This window comes from Aspergillus sclerotioniger, assembly GCF_003184525.1.
Source record: "Aspergillus sclerotioniger CBS 115572 chromosome Unknown BO94scaffold_33, whole genome shotgun sequence".
NCBI classification, from domain to species: Eukaryota; Fungi; Ascomycota; class Eurotiomycetes; order Eurotiales; family Aspergillaceae; genus Aspergillus; species Aspergillus sclerotioniger.
Genome location: NW_020291023.1, coordinates 285,691 through 312,897, shown reverse-complemented (window position 1 = coordinate 312,897; position 27,207 = coordinate 285,691). Strand labels below are relative to the sequence as shown.

General features: G+C 41.3%; 8 protein-coding genes across 8 annotated transcripts; 3 read left to right on the top strand and 5 right to left on the bottom strand.

Moving 5' to 3' along the window:
- Positions 1 to 8,432: 8,432 nt before the first annotated feature.
- On the bottom strand, positions 8,433 to 9,071 carry BO94DRAFT_425085 (uncharacterized protein; the record flags this gene model as incomplete). The annotated part of the gene is made up of 2 exons (XM_025607435.1): positions 8,433 to 8,463; positions 8,737 to 9,071. Coding segments are annotated over 2 exons (366 nt in total), but the record flags the coding sequence as incomplete, so codon positions are not given.
- Positions 9,072 to 9,252: 181 nt separating this feature from the next.
- Positions 9,253 to 11,287, bottom strand: BO94DRAFT_539224 (putative ZIP family zinc transporter). Its single transcript, XM_025612655.1, has 4 exons — positions 11,192 to 11,287; positions 10,983 to 11,128; positions 10,660 to 10,842; positions 9,253 to 10,597 (listed from the first exon to the last, which is right to left on the bottom strand). Exons 2-4 carry the CDS (start codon positions 11,026 to 11,028, stop codon positions 9,453 to 9,455), a joined length of 1,374 nt encoding a protein of 457 aa, XP_025463317.1. The 5' UTR covers positions 11,029 to 11,128; positions 11,192 to 11,287; the 3' UTR covers positions 9,253 to 9,452.
- Positions 11,288 to 11,440: 153 nt separating this feature from the next.
- Positions 11,441 to 13,607, bottom strand: BO94DRAFT_569098 (Atg14 domain-containing protein; the record flags this gene model as incomplete). Its single annotated transcript, XM_025614721.1, has 3 exons — positions 11,441 to 12,609; positions 12,699 to 13,347; positions 13,533 to 13,607. 3 exons carry the CDS (start codon positions 13,605 to 13,607, stop codon positions 11,696 to 11,698), a joined length of 1,638 nt encoding a protein of 545 aa, XP_025463316.1. The 3' UTR covers positions 11,441 to 11,695.
- Positions 13,608 to 14,042: 435 nt separating this feature from the next.
- On the top strand, positions 14,043 to 15,030 carry BO94DRAFT_539222 (uncharacterized protein). The gene is made up of 6 exons (XM_025612654.1): positions 14,043 to 14,067; positions 14,118 to 14,127; positions 14,227 to 14,475; positions 14,530 to 14,588; positions 14,643 to 14,707; positions 14,768 to 15,030. Exons 3-6 carry the CDS (start codon positions 14,248 to 14,250, stop codon positions 14,830 to 14,832), a joined length of 417 nt encoding a protein of 138 aa, XP_025463315.1. The 5' UTR covers positions 14,043 to 14,067; positions 14,118 to 14,127; positions 14,227 to 14,247; the 3' UTR covers positions 14,833 to 15,030.
- Positions 15,031 to 15,080: 50 nt separating this feature from the next.
- Positions 15,081 to 16,950, bottom strand: BO94DRAFT_608073 (putative LMBR1 domain protein; the record flags this gene model as incomplete). The annotated part of the gene is made up of 3 exons (XM_025616551.1): positions 15,081 to 15,221; positions 15,286 to 16,287; positions 16,401 to 16,950. 3 exons carry the CDS (start codon positions 16,948 to 16,950, stop codon positions 15,085 to 15,087), a joined length of 1,689 nt encoding a protein of 562 aa, XP_025463314.1. The 3' UTR covers positions 15,081 to 15,084.
- A 326-nt stretch (positions 16,951 to 17,276) lies between these two features.
- Positions 17,277 to 22,305, top strand: BO94DRAFT_578501 (cleavage/polyadenylation factor CFT1). Its single transcript, XM_025615216.1, has 9 exons — positions 17,277 to 19,453; positions 19,505 to 19,818; positions 19,911 to 20,078; positions 20,140 to 20,499; positions 20,549 to 20,747; positions 20,795 to 20,870; positions 20,929 to 21,382; positions 21,452 to 21,599; positions 21,653 to 22,305. Exons 1-9 carry the CDS (start codon positions 17,482 to 17,484, stop codon positions 22,132 to 22,134), a joined length of 4,173 nt encoding a protein of 1,390 aa, XP_025463313.1. The 5' UTR covers positions 17,277 to 17,481; the 3' UTR covers positions 22,135 to 22,305.
- Positions 22,232 to 22,943, top strand: BO94DRAFT_247453 (uncharacterized protein). The gene has a single exon (XM_025606421.1). It carries the CDS (start codon positions 22,330 to 22,332, stop codon positions 22,777 to 22,779), a length of 450 nt encoding a protein of 149 aa, XP_025463312.1. The 5' UTR covers positions 22,232 to 22,329; the 3' UTR covers positions 22,780 to 22,943.
- Positions 22,897 to 25,183, bottom strand: BO94DRAFT_247463 (transcriptional regulator PacG/VIB-1). Its single transcript, XM_025606422.1, has 2 exons — positions 24,713 to 25,183; positions 22,897 to 24,649 (listed from the first exon to the last, which is right to left on the bottom strand). The coding sequence occupies exons 1-2, from the start codon at positions 24,856 to 24,858 to the stop codon at positions 23,014 to 23,016; spliced, it is 1,782 nt and encodes a 593-aa protein (XP_025463311.1). The 5' UTR covers positions 24,859 to 25,183; the 3' UTR covers positions 22,897 to 23,013.
- Between the last annotated feature and the right edge of the window lie 2,024 nt (positions 25,184 to 27,207).

Sequence of the window (27,207 nt, the reverse complement as noted above, 5' to 3'; positions counted from 1 at the left end):
CATGGATGAATTAATTAGCTATAACAAGACTAATCTAACAGTAATATTGAAAATAGGTAGTAACCTAATTAAGTAATTGGCTAAAGGTATAAAAAATAATAAAACACTTCAAGAAATAAGCAAGGACTTATTAGATAAGATCACTATTAATAAAAATAGACTAGTGCATTTTCATAGATTAATCTTTATATTAATTATAATAAAAATAGAGATTATGGTTAAACATCATAACAAATCACTCAAGGATTACTTAGAAGTAGAAAAGATAACTAAATTAATTGTGAGAAATTACTATATTCTGAATCTCAGATAGAAAGTATGTGATTATGTTAAATAATATAAGACTTATATTAAAAATAAGTCTGTGAAATACCAGCCCTACAGATAAATATAAGTATAGAAGGTGCTATAATGATTATAAAAATAGATAATAATTAACTTTATTAGTTTATTACTAGAATTAGAAGGGTTTAATGCTATCATAGTTATCACTGATCATCTTATTAAATATATTTATCTTATACTAAATAAGATAATAATAATAGTAATATAAATGGTAGAACTATTTCTAGAAAATATTGTTATATATTATAAAATGCTAAAATATATTATATCAGATTAAGATAAGTTATTTATCTTAAAGTTCTAGAGATTACTTGCAGATCTTATAAAAATTAAAGAATAAATAATAACAGCTTATCACCCGCAGATGAATGAGTAAATAGAAAAGATTAACTAGATAATTAAACAATATCTGAGACATTATATAAATTATTAGTAAAATAATTAAGTAAACCTGTTACTGATGGTATAATTCTCATATAATAATATTAGTTACTTAACTATTAGAGTCTTATTATTTTATATTAATTACAGATATCACCCGAGGTTTCTGAAAATGCTATTAGAGAGATAGTAAGTTACTAATATAATTAAGAATATTATTATATTTATAAAAAATATATACTTACAGTTGTCCCGAAATATTGAGTTCATGAACTTGTATAGTAAGATGTACTATGATTATAAATATAAGAGAAAACCTGATCTAAAAAAAAAGGAGAAAGTATTCTTACTCTGTAGAAATATTAAGATAAAATAACTAAATCAGAAGCTTGATTATCACAAGCTAGGACTATTTGTTATTAAAGATAAGAAGAGACTGGTCAACTACAAGTTAAAATTGCTAAAATCAATGAACAGAATTCACCCAGTGTTTTATATCTCATTGTTGGAACCCGCACTAAAGAATGCTAGAATTGTAGAAAATGTAAAGATTAACAATAACATAAAATAAGAATATAAAGTCAAAAAGATCCTGGACTATAGAAAGATTAGCAGCAGATCACAGTATCTGGTAAAATAGGAAGAATATGATACCTCAGAAAATACGTAGGAACTTATTGAGAATTTGACAGGTTGTTACCAGCTTGTGGAGCAGTACCACCGATAAACAGGTCAAAGTTCGCCCAGAATGAAGGGGAACCAACCAACTGAGTCAGACTAGGAGTGTCTGATGCAGCAGCAAGCTGAGCAGTGTCGTGTTCGTTAGCCAGACGCTCTAGCTCTCAGAGGTCCTCAGCGCTTAAAGGATCCTCATCATCCAGTTACTCTAACACATTCGAGTCGTGATCTAACATCCGACCACCACAATCCTTCAGAAATCTGCAATGTTTTTGCAACCGCTTCATTTTCGCAAATAATAGCTCAATCTGCTCTTCAGTCTCTTTAATCTCTTGAGCTATTCTTTCTTCATTATGTTAAAGCTTATCCCACTCAGAATCACTGTGAAATTGCTTTTTACATTTTCAGCCACGACGAGTGCAGGCCGCATAATTTCGGTTTTTAGAATCCATGAAACAAGGAAGACTGTGGGAATCGCACCAAGTACAAGGAAAGTTGACCTGGATATTGTTATGAACAATCCAGTCAGCCTGCTGACAGCGCTTCTTATAATGATTATATAAAGGCATGATGATCCATTTTAAGAAAAAAGGAAACTAAAGAACTCAGCCGACCTGGACGAGAAACACGCACCTTTATGTTCTTGAGGATAAGAATCTTGAAGGAAGGGAGGTGGTGTTACAGACCCCTGTTAGCTGAATAACTAGTAAGGCAGGTATGTCAGGCAGAAGGCCATATCCAGACAGAAGGAGGCTCTTATTGAGGAGGATCCCGACTTGAACCGTCAAGCAGCACAGATCACGTGACCATAGTATACAGACAAGCATGTGGTATATAACATACCATCATGGTCTATAACTACCAAGTAGATATACAATAGACTCGATGATATATAGAATAGTATACAGGGAACAGATATATAAGGACACTCCTTCATGTACTTAATTAAGTTCTGTTCTTCGTGCTCAATCCAATTATCTTTAAATAACCATATATTTTAATAAAGCTTAATGACAACACTTGTCCGTACTTACTTACGGATAGCTGCGCGGCACTATCTGGCCTTACTTCTCTTCTCTTGTTCAGATCAAGTCATCTTTAGATAGTCAACAACCTGACTATCTTTGATTCAGTTCACAAGGTACGTATTGGAACGGGAGCTAAGCTAACAGGAACAGGGAGAAGCGATCCTAGGGTTTGACAAAGATCAGCATAATCTAGAAGCTTGAGATACAAAGATTCTTATAGACTGAAACTAATAAAGCTAGATATAGTATAATATCAGACTCAACAGACTCAAGTATTTAAGAAGAAATTTAAATAATATAAATAAGACTACTTATACTTTAGCTGCGGTAAAGTAGATTATTAATTAAAAAATTATAATTAAAAATAATAATAGCCTCAGAAGTAATTAAAAGCTATAAACCAAGATCAAAACAGAGAAATCTATAATATTATTATTATTTAGTATAAAGTTTAGATAGAACCTGTAACATGGATATCAGATAATAAGAAACTATATATTATTTAGTATGATTAGTTATTAGAAAATAGAATATACCGTGATTAGTTAAGATAATAAATCATTATGGATAAGTTAATAATATTATTAAATTAATAAGAGGATTAATAATTATCTATATTATTAGTTTAGACCACAGAAATTAATAATAACAGTTATAAGCCAGTTTTAAGAAATGATTATTCTAATATAATTTAGAATGAATTTAGACTGTTAAATAAAGAGTATAATATATTATTTAAAGATTTTAAATCTAGTAAAAAAAGACTTAGTAAGATATCTAATACTCTAGAAAAATCCTTATTAAAAATTAGTAAACTCTGTCTATTATAGCAAGATAAGGATAAGAAGAACTAAAAGAATAATAAGAAAGATATTACTTATTAGTTAGACTGTATCTTGAAGAAGATCTTAAAGAATTTAGTATAATTTTATCTAAAGCTTAAGATAATCATGCAGTATTGCCTATATTAGGATTTAAGATATTAAAAATTATAGAATAAGACTTAGAAACAATATTTACAAAAATATTCTTATTATCTAGAAGTTTATTTAATATATGGATAAGATAATACAGATTATTATTACCAGTTATTAAAGATTAGCCAGAAGATAAACGTTACTGGAATAGAATCTTAATATAATAAACCATATCTATATATTTATTTTAAAGAAGATAAAGATTATTAAAAATATAATAAACTTTCTTAGCTTGTGTGTTATATAAACACATGCTTAATATACCATGATTAAAAGTATATTACTAACTATTAATCTAAGATACTGGAAGTAATTAAAATAAAGATAAGCTACTGTTTATATTCTATCTTTAATTACATGTATAAAGAATACTAGTAATATTTTTATTATAAATTAATATATTAATTAGCATATTTTAATAATCAGTATATAATATATTATATAATAAAAATAAAAGACTTAAGATTTCTAAGAAGATATTTACAGTAGTTAGAACCTAACTAGCCAGAACAGTAATTAATAGTTACTAAGTTAAGACTATATCTGAAGATTCAAGCAATCATATTAAATTAATTAATCTAAATATTAATAAATTCTAGAATAACTAGGAACTTTATAAACCTGTAATTTATATAATAGCTTAAAATACTTAGATAATAGAAAGCAGAATCTGAATTAATTATAGAACTAAATAAAGAGAATTTAGAAACTCTTATATTAACAGTTAAGTCAGAAACTATATCTATAACTATAAAGAAATACTATAAGTATATAGACTTCAATGTGACACTTTTAAGATAGTATAATATTATATTAAAAATTCTATAATTCAGGAATCATAACCTACAGATTAATTAAAAGAATAAGAGTCTTTAATTCATGAATTATGATTATCTAAGATAACACTAGTAAGAACTAGGTATAAGATCTGGATCTGTATAGCCCGCTATATAGTAAGAAGCTAAAACAAGGACTAAATAATCTATTATAGAAAGATTAAGATTATTATAAAAGCCTAACATACCAAATATTAGAGATAACTTAAAGAAAAATAATATCTTAAGTATAGTTATATAAGTAATAACAGTAATTAAGCTATTATAGAGAGATTGGCTTATAAAATTATCAGAATAGATACTAACAATAATAAAAAAGTATTAAGAGTATAGTATTAATAATACTAATATAAAGATTAAGATAACTGTTCAAAAGATAGAAGATTCATGGGAACTTCTAGCTATAGTTAAAAGTAATATACAGATCTTATTATAATATAAAAGATTTAAGAATTTATTCAAGCAGCTAGAGTAACCTGAATTATCTCAGCATAGAAAGTATGACCATACTATTTCTATAAAGAAAAAAAGGTTACTAATATATAGAAAGATTTATTCAATATCTAAGAAGAAATTATAGATATTATAAAAATATATTAATAATTAATTAGTTAAAGATAATATCAGATCTTCAAAATCACTAACAGAATATAAAGTCTTATTTATACTGAAAAAGAACAGCAGTTTACAGTTATATATGAATTATTAATTATTAAATATTATTATAATTAAGGATTAATACCTGTTATCTTTGATTTCAGAAATCTAAGACAAGATATAAGGAATAAAGTAATTTATTAAGCTTAATATTATAAATATATATTATCATATATATATTATAAAAGGTAAAGAATAGAAAACTATATTTAAAATAAAATACAGATATTTCAAGTATTTAATTATATTATTTAGACTAACTAACACACTAGCATCATTTTAGCAATATATTAACAAGATTCTTAGAAAATATCTTGACAGATTTATAATTACTTATTTAGATAATATATTAATCTTCTCAAAGACTGAGAAAAAATATATAAGATATGTAAGACTAGTTCTATATAAATTATATTTATATTAGTTATAATATAAGTTAAAAAAGTATAAATTCTATATATAGAAAACAGAGTTTCTAGAATATTAGATATTTATAAAGAGAATTTATATAAAGTAAGCTAAAGTATAAGCTATATAGGATTAATCTTAATCTAGAAATTTGAAAGAACTACAGCAGTTTATCAGATTAATTAACTACTATTAATAATTTATAGATAAATATACTATCTATATAACACCACTCTTCAAGCTTATAAAGAAGTTAAAGAAGTATCAGTAGAAAGAACTATAGTAGAATATGTTTAAAGATATCAAGCAGTAACTTATTATATTATTAGTATTTATACAGTATAATCTAGATAAAGAAATAACTATTAAGACTGATATATTAGATTATATTGTTAATATATATATAACATAATCTAAAGAAGATAAAAAGCTGAGATTAATTATATTTTACTTAAGAAAGTTGATTTAAGCAGAACTCAACTATAATATCTATAATAAGAAATTACTAGCTATAGTAATAATATTCAAGCAATGGAGGGTCTATCTTAAAGAAGTAAAATATATTATTATTATAAAGATAAACTATAAGAATTTAACTTACTTTATAATAATTAAAGAATTGACCAGAAGGCAGGCATGATAGGCTGAGATTCTGTTATAATATGATTTCAGAATTATATATTATAAGAAAGCAGAAAATAAATATATAGATATACTGAGCTGCAGGCCAGACTATGAATTAAGTAAAAAAGTTATTAAACTAGCTATTCTGAAGCGGAACACGGATAAGTTGATTAGTTATAATAAAGCTAACTTAGCAATAATATTAGAGATAGATAATAACTTAATCAGATAATTAATTAACAGTATAAAAAATAATAAAATACTTTAAAAGATGAGCAAGGACTCACCAGACAAGATCACTATCAATAAAAATAGATTAATCTATTTTTATGGATTAATCTTTATACTAACTATAATAAGAATAAAGATTATGGCTAAGTATTATGATAAATTACTTAAGGATTACTTAAAAGTGGAAAAGACTATCGAATTAATCACAAGGAATTACTATATTCTGAATCTCAGATAAAAGATATATAATTATATTAGATAATATAAGACTTATATTAAAAACAAGCCTGTAAGATACTAACCTTATAAATAAATATAAGTATAGAAGGTACTACAGTAACTATAAGAATAAATAATAATTAACTTTATTAGTTTACTATCTGAATCAGAAGAATATAATACTATTATAATTATCACTAATCATCTTATTAAATATATCTATCTTATATTAAGTAAGATAATAATAATAATAATAATACAGATAGTAAAACTATTTTTAAAAAATATTATTATATATTATAGAATGCCAAAGTATATTATATTAGATTAAGATAAGCTATTTATCTTGAAGTTCTGGAGATTACTTACAGATCTTATAAAAATTAAAGAATAAATAATAATGGCTTACCACCTGCAGATAAATGAGTAAATAAAAAAAGTTAACTAGATAATTAAGCAATATCTGAAGCACTATATAAACTACTAGTAAGATAATTAAGTAAATCTATTATTAATAATATAATTCTTATATAACAATGTTAGTTACTTGATTATTAGAGTCTTATTATTTTATATTAATTACGGTTATCATTCCAGATTTTTAGAAACACTATTAGAAAAGTAGTAAGTTATTAATATAGTTAAGAATATTATTATATTCACAGGAAACATGCATTTCCAGTTATTCTGAGATATTAAGTTTATGAACTTGTATAGTAAGATATATTATAATCATAAATATAGAAAGAAACCTAATCTAAAGAGAAGGAAGAAAGTGTTCTTACTCTATAAAAATATCAAGATAAAATAATTAAATCAGAAGCTTGACTATTACAAGCTAGGACTATTTATTATTAAAGATAAGAAGAGACTAGTTAACTACAGGTTAAGATTATTAAAATCAATGAGTAAAATTCATCCAGTGTTTTACATCTTATTATTAGAACCCATATTAAAGAATGCTAGAATCACAGAAAATATAGAGATTAATAATAATATAAAGAAAAAATATAAAGTTAAAAAGATCTTAGACTATAAAAGGATTAGCAGCAGATCATAATATCTAGTAAAATAAGAAGAATATAATATCTCAGAAAACATATAGAAATCTATTAAGAATTTAACAGGCTGTTACCAGCTTATAAAGTAGTATTATTAATAGACAGGTCAAAGTTCGCCCAGAAGGAAGGGAAATTAATTAACTGAGTCAGACTAGGATTATCTAACACAGTGACAAGTTAAGTAGTATTATGTTTATCAGCCAGATACTTCAGCTCCTAGAGATCCTTAGTGCTTGGAGGATCCTTCTTATCTAACTACTCTAATACAGTCAAGTCATGATTCAACATCCGCTTACCACGATCTTTTAGAAACTGCTGTTACTTAAATAAATGAGTCATCTTGGCAGCAATACAGGCCTGTTTAGCAAGAATCTCAGTAAGTTTATTTTATATATCTAATTAATTGTATTTTAACTTATTCTATTTCTTATCACTGTAAAATCATTTTTCATATTTATAATCATGATAAGTATAGACAGTATAATTTCAGCTCTTTAAATCTATAATATAAGAAATGCCTCTCAGAAAATAATATTTATAAAAATTCTTAATAATGAAGCTGTTATCACAGATCTTGTTAGACTGATGAATATGTTTCTTCATCCAATCATGATTAGTATAATAACAAGATATGATGGCTCATCATAAAAAAAAGAGAAATTAAGAAAACTTAACCAACACAGGAGAAACATGTATCTTTATGTTTCTTGAGAATAAGAAATCTTGAAGAAGGAGAAGTGATGTTACAGACCCCTGCTAGCCAGGTTACTAGCGGAGCAGACTCGTCAGGCAGAAAGTAATGATCAGGCAGGACTCGGGCAACCAGTAACTCTTATTAAGTAGAATCCCGGTCAGAGTAATGTCCGAGACAGCGCTGTGTTACGTGATCATTTATCATCAGATCTACCATTGAGAGTATATGATATAATATACAGGATCTAGAAACGTGATTAGATTGATCCTTGATCTATCCTGAATAGTATACGAAATAGTATATAAAGAATAGGATATAAGAACACTCTTTCATGTACTTAGTTAGTTCTGTTCTTCGTGCTCAATCCAATTATCTTTAAATAACCATATGTTTTGGTAAAAGCTTAGTGACAATACTTGTCCGTACTTACTTACGGATAGCTGCATGGCACTATCTGGCCTTACTTCTCTTCTCTTGTTCAGGACCAGTCATCTTTAGATAGTTATCAGCCTGACTTACCTTGATTCAGTTCAAAGGTACGTATTGGAACGGGAGCTAAGCTAACAGGAACAGGGAGAAGCGATCCTAGGGTTTGACACTGTACTTAAATTACCTATACTATTACTTAAAACTAAAAGTCCTTTTTCTAAACCGTAAGGTCCTAATAATTCAACAGAACCTTTATCTAAACTCTTAGAAGTTTGACCACCTAATTTTAGAACACCTTCTACAATATATTTATTATAGAATAATTCAATATAGAATCTTTGACTAAAGAAACTAAAGATATTATAACCAAATCTAGAGAATTTAAAATTCATAAGTAATTTAGGTAAGGATTCAGATAATAATACAGAAAGTATACTTAATGAAACAGTAAATACAAAAGGTAATAATTTAAATAATGTAGGTACAGCAAATTCAGTATCAATACATCATACAAGCGGGAATTTCGCCATCTTGTTCTCAAATGCCGCCCTTGGCTGAATGGTGAACTTTGGTCCTCACTTCCTTCACGGGTTGACTGAGGCCGCACTTTTTAACACCACGTTGTCAGTAGGTTTGGTGGCAAATTACGATATATACAGAGCTATGTAAAGATGCAACAATGTGCCATTTTCATGATTTGCCTTTAATTCTTTGCTAGCAAAAAACGGTTGGCCGTCGACGATATTGACATAGTAGCCTAGAGCGCCCAGGTGCATCTTGAGTACTAGACGAGCCACGATGGTATTTGAACCGGTGCATGCTATATAGTATGGTATACGGGCTATGGTTCTACATCGGTGGTGTTAGAAAGACTGCGTATGTGTTCAGGCAAATGCACCAACGAATGCCATCAGCAAAGCGCCCCCTGCAACTGCCATACAGGCTTCAATGCGCCTTTGACCCCTAAGTGTCGCATAGCTTGTTTCACTTAGAAAGTCCTCTGCAAGAAGTTCGACAAGCCCCGCGAATAGCAACAGCCCGCTGCTAATGGCGTTAGTAATTCCGACCATAAGTAGACCAGTGGTGCTGGTTGGGTCATATAGATTATGCAGCAAAAGACCCATGGCTTGCCCTATGGGGGTAGTAGTTCCATACGCGAGGGCCATAAGCCATGGCCTGAATGATGATGGAGGGAAGAGATCCGGGATGAGAGACGCGATCCGGGATCCGAGAGCGAAGCCTTCGAAGGTTTGATGAAAGCAGATAGCCACAAGAAGGACAATAAAAGGCGTTCCTGTGGCCACACTGAGGGCCATTCCGATAAAAATGCTGTGAAATAGAATTCCAGCCTCGAGCAACAGACACTGGAGCAACAGGCGTTGTGGATTCTGCCTGGACGAGTCGATATCTGTCCCTTGATGTACAGCAGCATGAGACCGATGACCACCAGAACGCCAGGACTGGTCACGACGCCCTTTTTGTATATTGATGGAAGCACTTTCATATGGATCTGACTCTCCATACTCCATGTCGCGACCTTCCGTGGACACGGCTAAATCCGTATTCTTCGGCCTAGAGCATTCACCAGCTGACGTTCTTTCAAGTGGTCCGGAAGGCTGTGAAGGAGTATGCTCTTCGATGCTATCAAGGTGGATATCTTCGCCCACTCCGTCTCTGAAGTTGATTTCTTCATCCTGATCGTCACTTGCAGAATCAGCGCCAACATCACCGATCAATTGGTCATATTCACTCCCATGCACATGGCCTGCTCCTTTCAAGGCGAAAAACATCTCGACTAGTACGACAACGAACACAGAGATCATAGCCACAAAGCCGGCCATGGCACGGTAGGTTTGGCTCCAGAACCGAGGAAGGCAAGGGTCGGTCAATGAGACGAATGCGGTAGGGAGTAGATGGACAAAGGCCGTGGCAATCAGTACTCCTGTCCCAAAGTGCCTGGACAGGAAAAGGAACCGGCGCGGAATCGGTAGGCGCGGAAATCGACGAGCAAGGACGGGAAACGAGCATGCTGATATGACACAGGTTAACCGTCAGTTACTGAGGGGGCGCCAGAGGGGAACAGCAATGTACCTAGGGTACTCAACACGAGGATAAGGAATAGCGCGAAGACATGTACTGGGGTGTTGTAGGCACCCCGTTCCCTTGAACCGCAGGTCGTGGTATCATCGTTCGAACGCTGGGTGCTACTTCGCCGGGAAAGTTCCGCCCGTAGAATGGCATCAGGGACTTTGTAGATTAATGAGATGATGTGTTCTGAGTGTATACCATTGTGTCAGCAGCGGAGAAATTGCTTTAGAAAGCGGAAGTAGTGATGGAATGAATCCCCTCCTAAAGTGAACAGGAAGAACATATACAGTCGTATCCGTCATACAGGATGTGCCTCGAACACTTACCAGAACTACTGGTGTCATACCGGTCCAGCCTGTGAGGTTCGTCCATTCTCGTCTATTTCTCATATAACAATGCACTCTCGCCACATCCATGACCCGAAGATAAATCCTGGGCGCCTTGGCCGGCTCACGAATGATTCAGGAGCAGTCTAGACCAGGTCAGTTGTGAAATATTTCGCATTAAAGTGTTGGCGGCTGAGGGGCCCGCTCACAATGTTTGTAACACCGTAATCTATTGCATCAAGCAGTTTTCAATCGTGGAATGCAGCTTCTATGCCCAAATGAAAGAAGGCATTGCAAGCCCTAGGAGACTTTGCAGGTAAGCCGGACACGCGGCTCATTCGGAGAGATAATCTTATCAATCAGTTGAAACATCCTTGCTTAGCTAAGTAGCGTATCTAACTACGAGATCTGATATATCTGATGAAGTACTTGTGAGTTGTATCGCAATCTGACATGGTCGATTGGGAACTGCTCAGCACGCTCCAGAAAAAACCATTGAATTTTTTTACAGGTGTACAAATTCTAATTTTTGACGTACTATGAGGCGCTTTGTAGGTAGTCATCCAAACCCCAACAACGACAACAAAATGAGCTCACCAACACTGAAGGTATGGATGTATAACTGTATGCCTACGGGCACAGGTATCCAATTCTGGAAATCTTGATCTTGAAAATGCCCGACGAACGAGGTCTAGCAGTTCGTCCGCCGTTTTCTACCTGTTTCTCAGCTTTGTCCAGCCGCTCGTTCCCTTCAATCGAGTGGGTCCGCAAGGTCCACTCAAGGTGTCCGCACCGAGAACTGTACCATCCACATTATCCCCAGTGTGTCTCCGTTGGTGAGGCAAGCCAGCGGTGACAGACAGCTGTCCAAGTGTTGCTGATTGACTTGGCTCCTGGCTTGTATCGTCCCAGTCCCCCTCCAGCAACTCCCATTCTGCGCTGGCCATTTCTCCCAACAAAGTTGACTTTAATTTGTCCACAACCCTGGTTGGAGTTGGAAGTTTCCAAGTGCGCGTAAATTCCACGCCCTCAGCGGCACCCAAAAAAGAATGTGCAGTGCCGTGTGAATAATGCCCCAGCATCGGGAATGACATTGTGCGTTGGATAGTAGTCCTTGGTGAGTCCCTTGATATTCTCATCTTCGTCTGTAAGTCACGTCCAGCAAAAGCTCTTGATAGAGTTGACGGCTGCGCAGGAGGTGCCACAAGTAGTTGCCACATATTCTTTCCAACGTTACAAACTTCTTCCCAAGAATCTGACATTATGTTTATACCCTGGGTTCGACACAGCCACGACACATTCCAAGCCAGTAATGTTACCCCTTCAAGAAATAACGCATATGTTCCAGGGTCCTCCCGAGCCAATTTCGGAAGCGCCCTGTCGATGGAGAGGGGCCGAGGCCGGGGGGGACGGGGCGAGCCTATTCTGGGTTCTGGCGGTACAGAATGTGGAAATGGTGGTTCCCTTGAAGGATATGATGCGGAGGGTGCAGATATAGTTGATGTAGGATGGTCTTTATGAGGAAGTGTGATTTCCGCTGGAAGTTTGAGAGACAGATAATGTGACACAAGGACAAGAAGGTGCGCAACATAAAAAAAAGAGGTCGATATACAAGCCGGTGTAGCACCTGTTTTCGACAATTAATAATTGTATGTGAAAAAACAATGGTAGATTGTGACTTTCCATTCATGTCTCTCAGGTCGATGATATCTACACCACCTATTGTGTATGTCTCTTGGAGTGCGCCATCCTTGTTCTTTGTCTTTCGCTGAAGCCTGTAAAGATTGGCGGCTTCTCGGCAGAGGAATATTCGGGCCTCTGCAGTCTTGCTATGAAGAGAATGCCAGAGATGATCCGCCCTCTTGGTATTGTTCTGTATGCTAGCTAGTATTGTAGTCTCCCGCTCACCAAGTTGATACTGCGCAGATTCAGAATCCGAGTTTTGCCGCGCCAATGCGAGTCTGCGTTGGGAAATATCGAGTCTTTTGTCATTTATCTCAGAGATTAGGCTTTCGATCCGATCCGAGACTGACCTCATCCTTGCGGACGACTCAGCTTCTTCCTTGGCAATGCTTTGGAGAGTCCACTTTGTAGAAGATCCAACCTCGCAAGCGACGATATTCCCATCATGTTCACATGACGGTTCTGCTTGCGCTGTGCCAAGTGTCGCGGTAGCTTCGATTTTTTCAGCGATAGATTGTTTTTCGAGCAGAATTCTGGCGTTTTCGATACGCAACTGATACAGCTGATTGCGGGCACAGGTAGGGCAGAAAAAACGTATTCGCGAAGCTGGAGCGCGAAAACATGCGTGACAGCTCATCTCAGGAAGACTTTTCTTACTCTCAGTTGAACGATGCCGCCGTAGCTCATAGTCCCATGGCCTTGGACTTCCGGTGATGGGTTACCAACTTGACTGCCTGGCTCCGAGCATGTACGTTGTTTGAACAGGTCATGAGAAAAATAACCCCTCATGACTTATCCGGCTCAGTTGGCGACATAAGACGTCGCGTGGTGAGTGGTAACTGGTTTGATGGCCTATCTCAAGCTAACCGAGGGGAAACCGTCGTTTGCGATTACGTCACCTGATTGTTGTATTGGGATATACAATGCATTTGCCTGAGGCATTAATGAGTTATATACCTAACTAGTCCTCACACTGCTCTCTAGGTAGAATTGCAGCTAATGAGCTGGTATCTGCTGTAGGCAAGCGTGTTTGAGTTAGCTCTCGAAACTAGCGACTGTTTTATCTTCTTCTAGCTGCTGTGATGTTGTTAAACCCGCAGCCTTTTAACATGAGCGGCACGATCTCAAGGCGGGTAATCAAGACAAGCATATTGGTAGGGAACGATCGCAGCCATCGATATTATACTATTTCAGGGAACATAGTTGAATTACTAAGTGATAACGCAATAGAGGCCAGCGACTACTAGCATTTTCCGACCTAGCTCATCTGTAGGAGTGAAAGGACGCTTGGAGTAGAGACTGTGCCCAATCACCTGACCGATCACCTTTTCCTTCTAAAAGCTCCGATGCTAGGAGTATCTAAGTTCGTAACTGGCGCGCTTCCATCGTATCACATAACGAGGTAAGTCAGCAAGACACCAGCAGCTTTATAATCATACTAATTCTTGACAGAGTTTCCCTGGTGAGCGTCAAATGTGGGCAGGATTGGGTGACATATCCATATACAGCCCCATTAACTTCTTATCGCCTCTGCCCCAGTCAATAGCTGATCCCCTGACAGAAAAAATTGCAAACAATCACCATGGCTTCTTTAAGCAAAGACCACCGAGGGACTGATACCTCTGGTGATGAACAGTGTCAGGTAGAGCTTCCCACGAAGGGTCTGAAAAGCCCACAGGATACTTCTCAATCTTCCGGGAGTCTCAGATATCATGATTGGGATCAGCTCCAAGAAGAATATATTGATTCCATGGAAAAGCATGAGCGAGCTGAACAGGAGCTACGCGGCCATGTCTCCCAACTGCTAGAGGTGCCTCGCGATAATCCCTGATTATGCGGTTATCATCTAATGGCTGTTGTCTAGATCTTTATGGCTTGGTCTGAGACCACTATTACGCGTGATGAACTTAGAGCACTCAAAAGGTTCGTCCTTCCTGGTTCGGCAGTCCTGAGATATAGTAGATGACATCGTGGTAGATTCAAAACACAAATGCAACACGTCCAAACATCTGAAGAGAGTCTAGAGCTGAAACGTAGACACTGTACGCAAAACCAACATCATACTCTCTCTGACACATGCACTTTTACTAACAGCAGATCAGATGTAGATGTGGTGAAGGCATTCGAGAGTGCCCTTGCGCTGTTAAACGACCGCATAAATTCCTGATGCTGGCTGGGCGCGAATACTTGAGGATTGGGCTCTCCCTTTCTATACCGTATTCCATACTGAGCCTGAAAATGGATGTATACCAAGCACCTAATGGAATCTCAATGTTTGGTATAGAAATTAGCGCAGTGATTATTGTTCCAGACATAGACTTGGCTGACACGAATTGGAAACCAGTTGAGATGGGTTAAATACTAGGATGTCCAAGAAACCTACTCCCCCGCACCCCCCTAACTATTCACTGCTGCTGTGTCAGTTGGCATCGACGTATCTCCCAGAATTTGCCAAGAGCCTTTCCTCCTCAGCCTCCTCGGCCTCCTGGTCAAGCAGACGTTGATCGAGTTTCGGATGGCGGACGAGAGAGGTAATAAAGATAAGCAAGTAGATGACTGGTCAATATAATCTATATTAACGATTGACTACATATTATAGGAACGAAGCGGTCCTACTTACCAAGGAAGACAAACTGGGACCAGAAGAATACCATACCGAAGAACGGATAGCTAATTGTCACGCGGTTGAGGAACCTGCTGGTGACGCTGGATGTGCAGACTTGCTTGGCAGCCACATTATTAGTTGAGTCCGAGCATGGCTTGACAAGATGCCTGTTATTCAAACAATCTAGCTGCTTTCCGAGCGGACTAGGGGAGCGATCGCAGAATGTCTGTGGCCCAAAAGTTGCGTATTGCGGTGCTATAAACATCGGAATCGAATAATCCAAGGCTAGTATAGCTAAAATCAACATGGCAGTTGTCAACAAGAGTGCTTGTGGGGACGTATGCCCCTGTCTGATTCGAAATATTCTAACCCAGAGGAAGCGAATTCCGATGGTACTTATTCCGACAACTGAACTGCCAAACAGAAGTAAGACTAATATCGCGAAGATGACGTAGTCAACCGGAAATACTTTAGCGGATTGAACAAAGGCCCAGTTGAGAGGGTTGAAACCACTTATATGGCCGAGAACGTATCCGCAACGTTGTTTGCAAAGCGAATTATTGGCTTTGTCGATTGCTGTCAGGAGCATTGATATCCATATCATGAGCGCAATCAGTAAAAGGGCGATACCACCGAGAAGCTTGAATGGACGAAAGAAAGCCGTGACTACCAGCCAGGTCCTCATCAAGCGGCTTTTAACTTCACCGTGAGTTTCTTGTGCCAAGCGCTGCCGTCGAATAAGTGTCCTTTCATCCCGAATGAGAGTATCTAGCTCTCTACGCTCATTTGAGGAGAGGAGACCGGGGTCACCTCGACAGCGACCTTCCAACTGGCGCTGACGCTCTTGGTTGGATTCGAGTTGTGCAGCTGTCGTCGCTTTCCAATCCGAGATAGACGGAGCTACCCGTATCATCCTCATGGGGAGAAGGGCAAGACCAGTGGAGGTATATAGAACATAAAGAAACAGGCCCAATGTTATCAGTAATCCAAGGGTAAATGTGAGAACCCTCTCGCCACCTAGATTGAGGCCAGTTAGCATTAGAGCCAAATAACACCAGTACCTTCGAGCAAGTAATATTGGTGATAACAGTTGGCCAGATTTGAAGGAGGGAGGAAGGCGGAGGGCTTACGATTCTCAGCCAACAGCTTCCTGAGATAGCCTGGATCCTTGCTGTCCTTAGCAGTTGGAACGGGAACAAGAAAGCCAACGATGAAAAGCACAATCACTATCGCGATAAACGAGAGGGTGTACTTGAACGCGGCCCAGAGTCGTTTCGGAGCAGATTGCTCGCCCGCTTCTATGGCCGCCTCATCATACTCTTCGTACCAAAAGTACACAAAGGGAATTGCTAGAAGGCACAGAAAGGCGTCAAGGGAATATAGGAGATAGTACACAACGGTCAATAAGGAAACAATCTTATCTACTTCCTCCTGGGTGGCCCAGGCTTTCCTCTGGCCAAGCGCGGGGAATGTTGTAGAGGAGATTAGAGCAACATCCACGGGCAGCAAAAGAACAGTGGCAAGCAGGCTTGTGATCGCAATGATACAGGTAAAGGTCACGGCTGACGAGCGATCTCGAGGCGTCTGATAGGTATAGATAAAGACTGAGGCTATAGTTACCAGCACAGCTACCACAATCGCATATACCGCCCATATAAGAGATGTTTGTAAAGGGGCCATTTTTGGTGAGGGGTGAGAAGAGAGGTTGGGTCCTACACAAGGCGAAGAACAGCACGTCAGGAATGATTTAAGTGTATGTACCGTCAAGATTCCAGATCGAGTAAACCTTTCACATGAGTAGGAATGAAGGACGAGATTAGCCCGATTCTGATTTAGCATTCATACCGGGCGTTATTAGGTTGTAGGGACTTAAGAAATAGATACTAGTCCGATGTCACAAAAAGTCCACATATCTTACGTCATCGCCTCTCTGGCTCCAGCGGATCATCACGTGCCATATCGAACTCTACTCCATCCCGCCCACCTCCATTTCTATCCCAGTTGGGAATGCTATGAAGCTTAAGGTCATCATAATTTTCCCCATCTTCCCAGTTACAACACCCTTACCGCTTTCCTTCTGCGAAGCCTTTCATTCATCACGTCTTTCATTTTTCTGGCAATGCTGCCTTCCGCGCAGAGCAGTTGAGTAAATTGGGTTTGACGGGGAGAGCTAGACTCAAGCAAAGCATCTGTGGGCTTTCCAGACTCAGGATGCAGTGCTATACTGAGCTGATGGCCCCAACTGGGGTCACTCAGACATTGGCAGTCCCCTTCCTTGCGGCAACAGCCAACAATTTGATTGTCGTTAGAACATCTCTGCTTCAGATATATACCCTGCATAAAGTTACCTCTCAAGCCGAAGGAACCGAAGCACAGCAGGAAACGACGAAGCTTCTCCTGGAAAAAGAATATTCTCTCTCTGGGACAGTAACTGGTCTATGTCGGGTCAGAGTTCTGAACAGCAAGAGCGGCGGGGAGGCTGTTCTTCTTGCTTTTCGGAATGCCAAACTTAGCCTGATTGAATGGGATCCGGAGCGTCGGGGCATCTCCACCATATCTATCCATTTTTATGAGCGAGATGATCTGACCCGTAGTCCGTGGGTTCCTGACTTGAAGAATTGTGGCAGCATCCTCAGTGTGGACCCAAGCAGTAGATGTGCGATCTTCAATTTTGGAATTCGGAATCTCGCCATTATCCCTTTCCATCAACCAGGAGATGACTTGGTGATGGATGATTACGAGTCAGACCTCGGAGAGGGAAGATTAGCGGATCATGACGGTGTCCATAAGGCCAAAGAGGGCATTACGTATCAGACTCCATATGCACCGTCATTTGTTTTGCCCTTGACAGCATTGGACCCTTCCATACTTCACCCGATAAGCCTCGCGTTTCTATATGAATATAGGGAGCCAACCTTTGGCATATTATATTCACAAGTTGCAACATCAACTGCTCTTCTACCCGAAAGGAAAGACGTCATCTTTTATACCGTGTTTACGCTAGACCTGGAGCAGCGAGCTTCTACGACATTGCTCTCAGTGTCGAGGCTGCCCAGCGACCTCTTTAGGGTGGTGGCCCTTCCACCTCCCGTCGGCGGTGCTCTGTTAATTGGCTCCAATGAACTGGTGCATGTTGACCAGGCAGGCAAGACCAATGCGGTTGGAGTTAATGAATTTTCCAGACAGGTTTCATCATTTTCCATGACTGATCAGTCCAATTTGGCCCTGCGCCTTGAGAATTGTATCATCGAATGTCTCGGGGACAGCAGTGGAGACCTGCTCCTGGTACTTTCTACCGGAGATATGGCCATTGTGAGGTTCAAATTAGATGGGAGGTCAGTCTCTGGAATCTCGGTTCACTTGTTGCCGGCCCACACGGGCGTTACTTCAATGGATTCCGCGGCAATAGCTTCAACCTTTATCAGTGATGGAATGATCTTTCTTGGCAGCGAATATGGCGATTCGGTGCTTTTAGGCTGCTCCTACTCATCTTCGAGCACGAAAAAGCACCGTGTACAGACGAGGAAAGCTACGGATGACCCGGCGGATATCTCGGAAGACGATCAAAGTGAAGGTGATGCTTATGAAGATGATCTTTATTCTACGTCCCCAGAGGCAACGGTTAATGGCCGCCGTTCGTCGGTAGAATCAGCCGCACTCGGATTGTATGATTTCCGAATTCACGATAGACTTATCAACATTGGCCCTTTGAGGGACATAACACTGGGCAGGAGACCATCTGCGAGTCACGGAGTGGGAGGCGATCGTACCAGTGGTACCTCTCCGGAGCTGCAGATAGTAGCTTCCCAAGGTTCTGACAGAAGTGGTGGGCTGGCAGTAATGACCCGTGAGGTTGATCCCCATGTTGTCGCCTCTATAACAATCGAGTCAGCCGACTGTCTCTGGACAGCCTCTTTGGCTCAGGAGGGAAAAGCTGTATCTGAAACCACCGAGGAGATGGGGCAGCAACCACAGCAACCACGATGCTATGTGATCGCATCGAAAGCCAAAGGTTCAGATAAAGAGGAGTCTCTCGTCTTTGTAGTGGATGGTTATGACCTCAAACCTTTCAGAGCTCCCGATTTCAACCCCAACGAGGATGTTACCATTGACATCGGGACGCAGGCAAACAGAAAACGCGTGGTCCAAGTTTTGAAGAATGAAATACGGAGTTATGACAGTGGTTAGTTCCCATCCTGAGCTGCTGGGGGACTGACTTGTGTTAACGGAACAGACCTGGGATTGGCCCAAATCTATCCGATATGGGACGATGACACCAACGATGAGAGGATGGCTGTTAGTGCCAGTTTGGCCGATCCCTCCCTTGCTATTCTACGAGACGATTTCACGCTATTGCTCCTTCAAGCGGATGGCAGTGGGGATCTCGATGAAGTAGAGCTTTCCGAGGACATAGCATCTGGAAAATGGTCATCCTGCTGCTTGTACAGAGACAAAACCGGGGTTTTCTCTTCGATCGACCCATCACCAAATGAATCGGTTGGGGGCGATATGTTCCTATTCTTACTAAGTCACGATTGCAAGTTTTTTGTGAGCTCTAAAGCCCCGTGAGAAGAAGGAGTTCCGCTCTGGTTTCCTATTTGCATTCCCTTCATTGCCTATGTTACTTACGAATTGACCAGGTTTATCGCCTCCGCGACCAAAAACTGATCTCAGTAATCGAAAGAATTGATGGCCTGTCGCCCCTGTTGTCTAGCGAGCCACCAAAGCGGTCTGGTGCACGTGAGAGCTTGATAGAGGCCATCGTTGCTGATCTTGGAGATGCATGGAGTGCTTCGCCTTATTTAATTGTAAGTTGCCATGCTATTGGTCTCCAGCCAGGCTTGAGGTGCTGATGGAGACGTATGATAGCTGCGATCCGAGAACGATGACCTGATAATCTACAAGCCGTTCTTGGTTTTTGACGGTCCAGGGAGAGGTGTTCCTCGCCTAAGGTTCTCCAAAGAGACCAACAATGCTCTGCCAAAGATCTCTCCTGGTGTCAGATCAAAGCAGTCGAATACAGCAGAGCACAGATTCAAGCCATTGCGAGTACTGTCCGATATCTCGGGGCTCAGCACAGTTTTTATGCCTGGTGCTTCGGCAGGCTTCGTTCTCAGGACATCTGCCAGTGCGCCGCACTTTCTGCCCTTAAGGGGGGAGGCTACCCGGAGCTTGAGCAGTTTGGATACCCTTGGATGCAGTAAGGGATTTATTCATCTGGATTCACAGGTACGTAAATTTGGGCAATATTGAGAAGGCATGCTAAAATACGATACAGAATACTGCTCGCTTCTGCCAATTGCCCCCCAAAGCACGATATGACTATCGGTGGACGCTTCAAAAGGTGCCTCTAGGAGAACAAGTTGACCGCTTAGCTTACTCTGCCACGTCGGGAATGTACGTACTGGGAACGTGTCATGCAACAGATTTTAGATTACCTGAGGATGACGAATTGCACCCTGAATGGCGCAACGAAGGTTTGTTTTCTACCTATCTTTCTGAAAACCATGCTGAGGCCATCTAGCTGTTTCATTTTTGCCATCGGGGCGTGGAAGCTTTATAAAACTCATCAGCCCCAAAACGTGGTCTATTGTTGACAGGTACGATGTCATCATCTACTGTGACGGGCTGGGGCATGTCTAACTATGCATTCTATAGCTATTCACTTGATGCAGACGAGTACGTCATGGCTGTCAAGAACATGAGTCTCGAAGTATCCGAAAATACACATGAGCGCAAGGATATGGTCGTTGTGGGGACAGCCTTTGCCCGGGGTGAAGACATACCTTCACGCGGCTGCATATATGTGTTCGAGGTCGTGAAGGTGGTTCCGAATCCTGATGACCCTGAGACAGACCGTAAATTAAAGCTCATTGGCAAGGAATCCGTGAAGGGCGCCGTGACCGCGCTATCCGAAATTGGTGGCCAGGGATTTGTTCTAGTTGCACAAGGGCAAAAATGCATGGTCAGAGGTCTCAAAGAGGATGGTAGCCTTCTTCCTGTTGCTTTCATGGACATGCAATGTTATGTCAGCGTGGCAAAGGAGCTCAAAGGCACTGGGATGTGCATTCTCGGCGATGCTGTGAAGGGGATCTGGTTTGCAGGCTATTCGGTATCGTCCTTACACCCCCAACCATGAGGCCAGCATAATCGTGCCAGGCTGACGATATTCACCTTACAGGAGGAGCCATACAAAATGAGCCTTTTCGCCAAGGACCTAGATTACCTCGAAGTGTCTGCCGCCGAATTTCTTCCAGATGGCAAAAGGCTGTTCATTGTTGTGGCTGATAGCGATTGCAATATTCACATATTGCAGTATGATCCCGAGGGTAAGTCCACAAGACCAGAGAAATTCATCGGTAACACTAATAATTGTAAAAAGATCCTAAATCCTCGAACGGTGACCGGTTGCTAAGCCGCAGTAAATTCCATACGGGGAATTTCGCCTCAACATTGACCCTTTTGCCACGTACCATGGTCTCTTCTGAGAGGATCATATCTGATTCGGACGAAATGGACCTAGACAGCCAAAGCCCTTTCTACCAAGCCCTGATGACAACACAAAATGGTTCACTTGGTTTGATTACGTGCATCCCCGAAGAATCCTACCGAAGATTATCCGCTTTACAGTCCCAACTGACAAATACATTGGAACACCCGTGTGGCCTTAATCCTCGGGCTTTTCGGGCTGTGGAGAGCGATGGCACAGCTGGGAGGGGCATGCTTGATGGGAATCTTTTGTTCAAGTGGATAGATATGAGCAAACAACGCAAAACGGAGATAGCGGGACGGGTAGGTGCACATGAATGGGAGATTAAGGCCGATCTGGAGGTTATTAGTGGGGAAGGTCTTGGCTATCTCTGAACATCAACCCGTGGAGTTTTAGATAACTGTACCGACGGTCAAGAAGAATCGCTTGAAAAGAACTTGCAGTCTTGGGATAGCTCATTGTAACGAAACCGGTCGCATGTTATTCGGGAGTCATTGTATGACGGACTGGCTCCGCGATAGTCGCATTCGTTCAACGATGATAATTAGTACATCTTTGTATTTCCTCACATGAGCCAGAACGGTGTATATGAACGCAGGCGCAGCACATCTCCAGACGGACAGATCAAGTCAATGTGTGAAAGCAAATTTTGGTACATGAACGTTCCAGACGGCCAGCCGAGTATTAATCTTCCTTCAGTCGGGCCCGTAGCCGGCGAAGGTAATCACCAGAAAGAACCTCACGTCAGATATATGCAATCGGAGAGAAAAAAGAAAGGGGGAGGGGGTTGCAAAAACAAAGATGAGGCAAAATGTAGGAAAGATGAAAAAGTCAAAATGGGAATCACGCCCGGAAAAGGCAGAGACCAAAACCCGCTTCCTATCCTTGACTCCATCACGCCGCGTCCCATCTCCGTAATACGTAGCGCTCGTTTACATAGCCGTACATTCCGATATTCAAAAAGAGACGAGAAGAAATTGGAAAGGAAATGTGGGGACAAGAAAGGGGGATGTGGGTGAGGTGACGGTGAGGATGCCCCCGCCAAATGCGGGTCCCCGGGGATTATGTCCAGCCTGCCGGGAAGGGTTGGGTGTATGTGGCCGAGAGGGGGAAAGGCGAGGGAAGCATCATGCGCAAGATAGGCGATCGGCGGAGAAACAAACCGAGGTGTTGCTGGAGTCTAGGGAACCCGCTCTAAGACTTTCTGCACGCGTATTAGATCATTGTCTGCGGCCTATCGCGTTTCCCCCATCTCAGAAGACATCTTCTGCGGTAAAATACCGTTTGCTGCGTCCGCGCGCAGTGACAAATTTCACTTCGGGCAGGGTGGTATGATGCACTACGTGCGGTCGATATACGGCGTCGACGGGTGCTTGCCAATCATCCAGGCCTAAGGGGAAATACTCGTATAGTAGATCGGCACTCTCATTTGGAAATGGAAGCGTTGAAGCGAAGGGCTGCTGCATGTTGGTGGTATTCAGTAACGGTAACGAGGAAGTGCTTCGCGATTGTGTTTCAGGTAAGCCATGAGACAACTTGCGCATTTTGGTTGGCGGTGCGGAGCTTTCCATGCTCAGGATTTTGTGCGACATGTCATTTGTATACGAAGCTGACCGAACAGGATCAGCCGGGTTGATCGATTCTCTACCATCATCATCTTCGAGAAGAGATAAATTGATGGGAGCGGCAACCGCGGCTGGGTGTCGCTGGACTTCTGCCGGCCGTGAAAATTCTGGACTAGACTGGGAATATACGGTCGAGTGAGGCAAAGTCGTAGAGGGAAGCGTACCCCCAACGGGAGGGGGGATCTGTGTCCAATCTGGGGAAGCTTGTTGTGTAGCCACACCACCTTGGGAAACGGACGTCTCCGGGGAGCTACTCTTCACTGTGACTTTGGCCTTGGCTGGTGTTAGGCTAGAATGCGGCGCGGAGTCGCTGGTTGGAGTCCGGTTGACAGTGGCCGACTGAGCAACTTGCGCACTTTTCCGCGATGCAGCAGCGCTGCCACTCAAAGGCAGGTCCTTGCGGGACTGAAAGTTGCGGGGGCTCCGTCCCCGGACTATTACGGGTCCCGACTGTACCTCACAGATTGGTATCTTAGCTCCAGTAGACAACGTAGCCACAACCTTCAAGCGAATGAGGAAGTGCTGCTGGAGCTCTTTTCGGCGTCCGTTATTGGCAGTAGCAACGCGGAATTGAAGCCGCTTCCATGCGATAGGGAAGGTAGCGTAGTCGGTGTCGAGGTCCTGTCCAGCCATAATATCCAACGGAATCGGAGGGGGCTCTTTTTCAACTTTTATACTAGTCGCGCTGTTGGTGTTGCCGCCGCTCCCGCTACTGACATTGTTCCCATCCTCAGCCGCAGGGTTTATATTCGCGGCGGGAGTTTTCCAAGGAACCGAGATGATCTTGACCGGATTACCTTCGACAGACTCGGTGGCAGACACGGTGAGTTCTTGGGCCAGAATAGGGATCCGATCGCCTTGCTCCGTCATTATGTACCGCAAGCTTCGTGGGAGGGTGACTGAGCCTGTAATCTGGAACAGATTCCGGCGGTAGCACGTCAGCTCCGCTCCTTGTTGAGGCGGGGCATTCTCCGTAGGGGACGTGGTCCAAGGTGACTCCGCGAGAAAAAACATGCCGTGTAGCTGAGCCGAGAGTGATATTGAGGTGCGACGTAGTGAGTAGTCAAGCAGCGTGAACCCGTACGCAGGCATTGAGAAGCTCAACAGTTTATTGTTGTGATCGATAGACGAGTCGGGAGGCTGCTCTGGCGGCGCAGGTTCGAACGGGGCGACTATGTCCGTGAACGGGTCTTCATAACCGGAAGGAAACCGTTTCAACGATGCTGGAGGTAAAGCGTGCTGGGGAAAAGAGATATCGTCACCACTAGCCCGGTGTTATGTCAGACGTGATCAACGATCAGCAGTGGGACAACTCCATGCAACTCACCTAACAAATGTTTCGGAGTCAAAATTGGAACGTTGGTCTGGAAGATCCATGCCGGACATTGAATTGAGGTAATCGGTGCTTTGTATGTTGCTGAGCGACAGCGGGCTGGCCAGGTAAGGCATAGCCATAGTGTCAAAGCCCTCCATGGCGGGGGGCTAGACACGAGCGGTGCAAGACAACCGAGAGAGTTTAGATGATGGTTCTTCAAATAGCAAGAAGAGGGAAGACAGACACCTGGATAAGTGAACAAGGAGGAATGGGGAGATAAGAACTGAATGGAAAGCCGAAGGAGAAGAAAATGGACCAGGATGAATCGGTTCCGGCGAAGATGGGGAGTGTGGTCGCAACGAGCGCGGAGGACGCGGGAGGAACTAGAGAGGGGAGTACATGGATTGGGAGAGGGGAAAGTTCCGCCCAATCAGAGGAAACGAACCGGAGATGACTGACCAGCGTGGGGAGCAAGGTCAAGAATAGTACTTAGTCGGGTGAGTGAAAAGGAGCCGGAAAGTATCAGGGAGGGCAAGTGAAGCAGCGGTAGTTGTAGTAGTTGTAGGAAGTAGGAAGTAGGAGTAGTAAGTGGATAGTAGTACCGTACAGAGTACTAGTTGTAGTGGTAGTGATAGATAGCAGGAGCAAGCAGCAACCGCCGCCTTGAGTGGATCGGATTCGCCCGAAGTCAGTGCATGGAGAGCTGCTCTGGTTGGTGGAGACGGAGTGATTCCTCAAGGAAAGGAGTGTCTAAACTCCAAACAATCACTGAGACGGTACACTAGACAAGATCCGGAGCGAGCCTAGTATGGACTACCATGGTAGTAAGGTGGGTGGATATGGATTAAAGAGCCTGAGAGGAGATAAGAGGAGGCCAGGCAGACGGACCCGGCGATGGGGCCGCAGCAAGAGCCAGCAACTAGCAATAGAGGGTCGGATGGTGGAGAAGGAGCGCGCGCGCACGACAGAGAGTAATGAAAGAGAAAGTAGAGAAGGGAGGGAAAGAGGGAGGGAGGAGGGGAAGCCGGGAGGGGAGTGAGGAGCGACCTGAGGAAAGGGCGACCGACCGACCGACCGATTGAGGCCAGACGGTTCTCTCCCTGGATTGAGTCTAGCTTGAAGGAATTACTAAGGTACCAACGAATGAAAGGCCCCCGTTAACTGTGGACAAGAGCTCAACGGATGTGGATCACGCCCTCAGTTCGGTAGCCCATCACATCCATTTGCGGAGAGGCAACCTGACGGAACTGAATCAAGAAGACTCCGACCGGAGACGGAGATCCTGCAACTGCAAGGCTGCAGATGGGGTTCAGGGTTGGGAAGCCAGAAACCCGAAAATACATCCTCCCTAACCATAAGTTGAACCTTCTTTTCTTTCTGATTCTTTTTGGATTTTTCTAGTTTCCATGTCCTTCCTTCCTTTCTTGCCATTTTCTATAATTGGTGGCATTGCCTATTTTGGTCTTCAATCTTAACTCACCGTTTTCGAGCAGGGGAATTAAAGAAGAACCTGCCGGCGGAAACAAGGAAAAAAGATTATACTCTAATGTCCGCAACAGAATCAGACAATAAGAACATAATTCCGAGGTAACAAGGACTAACTTTCAGACGTGTCTACTGATTTTGTGAGAAATCTATATCTGGTCTACACGATCTTGGAGGCTTGTACATACCTAAAATACTACGGTAAATTCCTTACCCTCCACAGAAAGTATTGATTGATAGATGGATACCTACATGATCACCTCACTATATACTATGTACTATGTACGATGTTAGTCAATCTAGAATACTAGAGGTCCTGCCGGATTAGGAAATGCTCGTCCAGTACTAAGCCCTAGGTAGTTGCGTGCAGCCATTCAGTCCATAAAGCGATATACTACTAAGTAGTAGTAGGTAGTCAGTACGGAGTAGCTGGTAGCAAGACCCACCAAAACCCGGGGTACACCTGGACGGTTCCAATGTCAGAACAGGACCGGGCTGCTGTTTTCGGATGATCTAGGTGCTTACCGAGGTCCAGAGCTAGGCTAAGCTTGAGGAAGTGTCCAAATACATATAGTAATAACAATAACAACAATAATATGAAAGATAAAAATGAAAACAAAAATCAGGATCGATATGGAATGAAATTGAAATCAACGTGGTCTCGTTTCAGATCAGGCCCAAACTTGGCCGGTTAGCATCGGCCGAAAGAAACAGTTGTCTATGTCGTCAAAAGACAAGGTGGATTCACCTTGCAAATAGATCTAATGATACTAAGGTCTAGCATAAGAGAAATTGCAAGGACCCAATGGTCTCCAATCACCTATTCTTGTTGAGTGAGTAGCCAGCCACCTGCCGCCGGCTCAATCCCATTCCTACCTCTTCAGGGTTGGTATATACTTAGTTGAACAGCCTACCTGATTGTATCGGTTAATCTACTCTCTGCGTATCAACTATATCTTTTGACCATAGTCTTATATTAAGGAAGGAACATCGGGGTCTCGAGGACGCCTGACACGTAACGG